At 44.4% G+C, this 6000-nt stretch overlaps 1 protein-coding gene across 1 annotated transcript in view; it reads right to left on the bottom strand.

The window, feature by feature from the left end:
* Positions 1-3995: 3995 nt before the first annotated feature.
* LOC146839348 (chemerin-like receptor 2) overlaps positions 3996-6000 on the bottom strand; it is a 90480-nt gene continuing 88475 nt past the window's right edge. Inside the window, exon 2 of the mRNA XM_085650346.1 lies at positions 3996-5467. Within this exon, the coding sequence (XP_085506472.1) occupies positions 4354-5460 (1107 nt within the window). The 5' untranslated portion in view covers positions 5461-5467 and the 3' untranslated portion in view covers positions 3996-4353. The remainder of the gene's footprint in view (positions 5468-6000) is intronic.

The raw sequence follows: 6000 nt of genomic DNA, 5'->3' as shown, positions 1-6000 counted from the left end.
AAACCTTTAAGAAAGTTATTGAGACTTAAAGCACCATTTGAGTGGAAAGAGGAGCAGCAGGAAGCTTTAGTATCCATCAAAGAGGATATTGTCAAGGCTCCCACATTGAAACCGTTCTGCATGAACAAAGAGTGTGTAATTATAGTGGATGCAAGCTTGTAAGGTATTGGTGGAGTGATGTCGCAGAGGTGTGGAAAAGAGGAGTGGAACGTTTGTTTTGCCTCCCGCACTTTGAATGAAACAGAGCGTAGATATGCAGTTACTTGAAAAAGAATTGTTAGCTTGTGTCTGGGCGATTGAACATTATCATAATTATGTCTGGGGAAGTAAGTTCATTTAAAGAACGGACCACAAACCTCTTGTTAATATTTTATCTCCAGACGGAGGATGGAACTTTACTGCACACATTGCAAGTCTCACTTCCAGGTCACAGGAGTATTGTTTTAAGACTGAGTTTGTTCCTGGCAAGAATAATGTGATGGCTGATTTCATGTTGCGTCATCCTTGTCAGCAAAATGGATCTAAGAGTTTGGATGAGTCGGATGTAGTTACCACCATTCAAGATGTTGTCTCTGATGAGTTTGAAGATATTTCTGAAGACAGCTGGAGATTGAGTGAAAAAAAAGATTCTTTATGGCAGAATATCATGCAGTGTATGCTGAGGGGATGGCCAAAGAAGAAAGACCTTTGCGCTGAAGTCATGCCCATGTTTAAGGTTGCAGATGAGTTAGAGTTGTGTGTGCCACCCTCTGGAGTGCAAGATTTAATATTGAAGTTGGCATATAAGTCTCATCCTGGCATGTCTGCCATGAAACGTCTAGTAAGGAGTTACTTTTAGTGGCCGGGAATGGACCGCATGGTTGATAGCACGGTCTGGGAACGTGATTTGTGCATGTCCAGTGAGAGGATGTTGAAACCTAATGTTCCTCCTTTAAAAAATTCTGAGTGGCCTGATGAGCCATGGAAAAAATTGGCTTTTAACATATCTGGTCCTTTCACGTGTTTGCCTTCTGATTCACGGTATGCATTGGCACTTGTAGATTATCATTCAAAGTGGCCGGAGGTGAAGTTTGTACCGCACACGACAACTAACATTGTTCTGGAGTTTTTTAAGGAAGTATTTGCCAGAGAGGGTTGTCTATCAGTTCTTGTTACAGACGATGGAGCCCAGCTCACTTCAACAGAGATGGAGGAGTTCCTTAAAGGTCGTGACATTAGACAAGTAACAACTTAATTATATGAACCACATGAAAACGGACAAGTCGAGCGCTTCAACCGGGTGTTGATGGGTTATGTATCTGATGTCATTACGTTTGGTGGTGATTGGAAAACCTTACTAAGAGAAAGGTTGTGGTTATATCGCATCACACCACCTACTGCCACCGAGGTTAGTCCTTTTTGGCTGTTAAAGGGAAACAATCCCGCGTCCAAGCTATGCCCTTGGTGGTTCAAGGAGAAGTGTAACATAATATTGTTCCTGATAGGTTGGTGAATGGTGCTGCGGAAAGAGTGAACGCTAAGCAGTGTGAAACAAAATGCTGGTATGAAAATAAGTGGAAAACTAAATCTCATGACTTTAAAGTAGGGGACTGGGTGAAAATCAGGAAACCTGGCCTCACTAGTCAATGCTCAGATAGATTTAGTAAGGCCATGAAGATTACTAAAGTCTTTGATAGCAGTGTTATACCTCAGGATGGAAAGCTGTGGAATGTTAAGCGTGTTGCCAGATGTCCTATTGGTTCCTGTATTTTAAATGCTGATGATGGATCTTCAGAATATTCTTTGGTAAGATTTGAAGATTCTGTTCATAGGTTTGACCAGGATATGACCTTATGTTCACGCTCTGAAGCACACAATTGTTCTGAAGATACTGTTGCTTCTAAGTCAAAGATTCAGGTCGCATTAGACAACATCCCAGAAGATTATCTGACTTTGGGGCATATTTACAACGAGGCGATAAAAAATTATCGCCGCTTTAGCGGCCGTTTTCGGCCAATAAGCGGCGATAATTTTATCGCTATATTAGCAAGGTCACGCAAACGCGTGAAACCTTGCTTTAGTGTGGGGATTTCTAACGCCCAGCTTTGCATCTCTAATGAGATGCAAAGTGGGCGTTCCTGACCTGACATGATAGGAGAAATGTCGCTAAGCGACATTTCTCCTATCATCAAGCCCCACGCTATGAAGCATAGCGTCAGGAAAAGTAGCGATAACACCTGTTATCGCTACTTTCCTAACACCTGCTTAAGGACTGACTTAGCCATGATATCCTATGGAAGGTGGATATCATGGCTAAGTTTGTGAGTCCCTATCAACTAGCTAACGTGAGATTATCGCTGGGTTGCTCAGCCTGCAAACCTTCTAGTGGACTTCCTTCTAACTGTTGTGCATGGACAAACAGTGATAACCTAGAAGTACCACTGGCGGCCTGCAATCATGGGGTTTCATTCACTAATAAGTTATCACTGGAGAGTCATGTAAATAAGCAGCATCAACACGTTTTGCATTGCTCCGTAGTTTGAGGAAAACCTTAACTTTGTTACCTCCATCTGCAAGCACACTTGGTACAGTGTACTAACGTAAGCAGACGGGACTACTGCAACCTAACCCTGGGCATAGTAGCACTACACGTAGTTACGCGAAATACACTTTGAACTACACTCAGCTATGCAAACTGCAGAGTGAGTAGCTGTTAGCACGGTGTGCTTGTCTGCTCTGAGCAATAATTGCAAACAGCATCTTGCACAGAGCAATTTATGATAAAATAAGCATCTCTGTCTTTATATGCTAAAATGCATATAGTCATTTCACAAAAGTAAAAATGATAAATTAGAAAGCAGTGAGAGAGGTGATGATTTTGGGATCCTCCCTAACCTAGGGAGAGAACCAAGCAGATGCCTTGAAAACAAAAAGCACATCTTCTTGAACGATTCGGTGGTGGTCCCATCCTCTTAGAACCACCCCAAGCACAGTTATTGGCAAAAATACAATCCCAGCCAAAGGCCCTGCAAAGCATTATGGAACAAGATTAGCAGTGGGCAGTGAATATTATAGTATCCATTATCAAAATAATTCTACAAAGAGCTCCAGTTCAACTAGTCGTTACTAGATGTCCCTCACGAGTCAAATGCAAAAGCATTGAAATTATTATTACATCAAGCTGCAGTTCCACTCGTCGTTACTAGATGTACCTCACGAGTCAAACGCAAAATCTTCATGAAAGACTGAGGATGAGTCTGGCTATGGCGATCTGTATGGTCTAAAGTCTCAGTAGGAGATGCAGGGTGATTCCTATGTGGAGGGCATTGCCGAAGTCCAGTCAGCAGCTAATGAGGGCCTGTGTCACAGTGCGCCTCGTGTGTAGGCATAGCACTTGAATATCTTACGTAGCATGCGTAGAGTGAGGAAGCAGACAGAGGAGACGGCGTTGGTCTGTGATTTCTTGGTGAGCTGGTTATCAATGATGATTCCGAGGTTTCGGGCATGGTCGGAGGGAGTGGGTGTGGGTCCTAGGTCTGATGGCCACCAGGAGTCATTCTATTTGTTGTTGTTGCCAAAGATCAGTAATTTTGTCTTGTCTATGTTCAGTTGCGGGTATCCGCATCAGACCCGCCTTCTCTCACATGACGTTCAATCCTCCCCATGTACTGCATGGCAAAGAACATATGTTCACACGCGTGCCTAGGCAAGACTCTGGTGCAAGCCACAGACAGTGGAGCTTTCTGGATCACTGAATCACAGGTTGGAGCTCGAGAGGTCTTGTAGAGGGACAGCCTTCTGTGCTCTCACATTAAACGCACACAGCCTAATCTGATGACACACATGGTGCTGAGGCAGGTCATCAAGCCCATCATGTGTACACGGTGGGGCTTTTTAAGTTGAGTAGACATTACATGCCACAATTATATTGTAGGAGACATGCTGTTGGAAATGTATTACAACCACACATTCATATGATTCTGAATTACCAGTACTCAAGAAAGACCAATACATTGTTTATGCAAAAATATGTAATTTACTATAACAAACGTAACACTGTAAAACTGTAAAATATTGAAAAAAATTGATAAATCTATCCATGGTCTCCACAATTATAAACACAGCTCAGAGTAGTATCATATAGAGCGATCAAACAGCCAAACTGTTGCCATGGGAATCTTCTATCCATCTGGGATATCAGCCTATTGAGGTCAGATTGGGCCTTAAATGTACGTCCACAAGCGTTTAGCTGATTTATTGATCCAGGGCTTCGCCAAGTGTTGGCGTCTCTTGGAAACAAACCCTGGTAGAAACAATGTTACATGACACAGTTAAGGCCCAGCGTGTGACCGGAAGCACCGGGTAAACACAGGTTCAGGTGTCCTCACTATAAGCTGGGTTTTCCTTCAGTGAAACTGATGGCGGGGTGGCTTCCCTCTTCAGTTGTGTTGAGCGGGGCTGCAACTTGGGGCTCTTCCTGGTCCCCCACCGGCTGGTAGACAGCAGTTCTTCATTAAAAGCCCTTTCGAATATCGCTGGGAGAGACTGTGCCAGCTTCCGGGTGAAACCCCCACCAACAAAGACGTACAAGATGGGGTTCACGCAGCTGTTGACGTAGGCAAAGGCGTACACCACGGGGTACCCTAAAAAGACAGAGGGGTGGAACAGGCATGTGGGCTTGGCATAGCGCAAGAGACTGGCCAAGCTGAAGAGCTGGTAGGGCGTCCAGTTGATAAAGAACATCACAACGGCGAGGACAGTGATCCGGTAGACCCGGGTCTGGTTGCTGAGGCGCATCTTCCGCACCCGAAGTCCTATGTGTGTGTAGCAGGCGATGATGATTGTCACAGGGATGCAAAAAGCGAAGACAAAGCGGACAGCAATCATGGTGGGCTCCCTCCACTCTCGCAGATGTGTCTCGCCCACCCTATGTTCTTCTGGGGCGTAGTTTATGAAGCAGATGCTCTGATTGAATAACATCTGATTGTCGGCAAAGAAGAGGTAGGGTGCACTCAGAGAGATGGCCAGCAACCACATCACAAAGCAGACCGCCACTGAAGTCTGCATGGAGCGGTGCCGGCGGTACCACAAGGGCCAGCCTACCAGGAGGCAGCGGTCCAGACTGACAGACGCCAAGAAGAAAACACTGGCATACATGTTCAGGAAGGAAAGAAAGAAGTCTGTCTTGCACAGAGGTCCTCCAAAGGGCCAGTCAAATTGGCGGGCTGCATACGTCACTCGTAGAGGTACGATAAGTAGGTAGAAAAAGTCAGCCACTGATAGGTTGAGGAAGAGGATGGTGGTCTCAGTCATCTTGAGCCGTACACCCAGTATCCACAGGACAAGGCCATTCCCGGGCACCCCAAGGATGAAGGTGAGCACACTGATGGTCTGGAAGATGGCAGACGTGGCCTTCACCCCACCAGAAGCCACAGTACTCTCGAAGTCCTCGATGGTGACACTGCAGTTGATGTCAAGCATGCTGAGTCTGAAAATGAAATATTCAGCAAATAATCATGTTTTATATATGAAACAACTCTTTTTGTGATGATTGTGCACAGACTGAAACATTGTAGGTCTTTCCGGCGACATGAACATTCTTCATCAAAAGTGATGCAGTTAGCTGTACAATTGTCTAGAGAAATTTGCAAATATATCATAGATTTTACTGGCAGTTTTGAGGACACACAGACATAATACTATAATGTTTCATGGCCTGCATATCGAGGCTGATTCTCTAAAAGTTTTTTTTTTGGCTTCTCCATAAGAGCATACATTACACAAATTGGTACAACTACTCTATTTTTTAAGAGACTTTGCAAAGAAATTGGCTTAAAAGCCAAACGGTTTACAGTCTATTGAAATCATTGGTGCAGGTGAATTAATCTGGTCTCCTGGTATTTGGCAGATGGAGGAAGCATTTTTGCAGACGCAAATGGCCTGATTCAAAGAAACAGGCCATCTGCGATCACAAAAATGCATTTACTTATGCACAAACCACAAATTGCAATTCAGTAACAA

This window comes from Triturus cristatus, chromosome 4_1, assembly GCF_964204655.1.
Source record: "Triturus cristatus chromosome 4_1, aTriCri1.1, whole genome shotgun sequence".
Lineage (NCBI taxonomy): Eukaryota > Metazoa > Chordata > Amphibia > Caudata > Salamandridae > Triturus > Triturus cristatus.
This window is presented reverse-complemented; position numbering and strand designations above follow the sequence as displayed.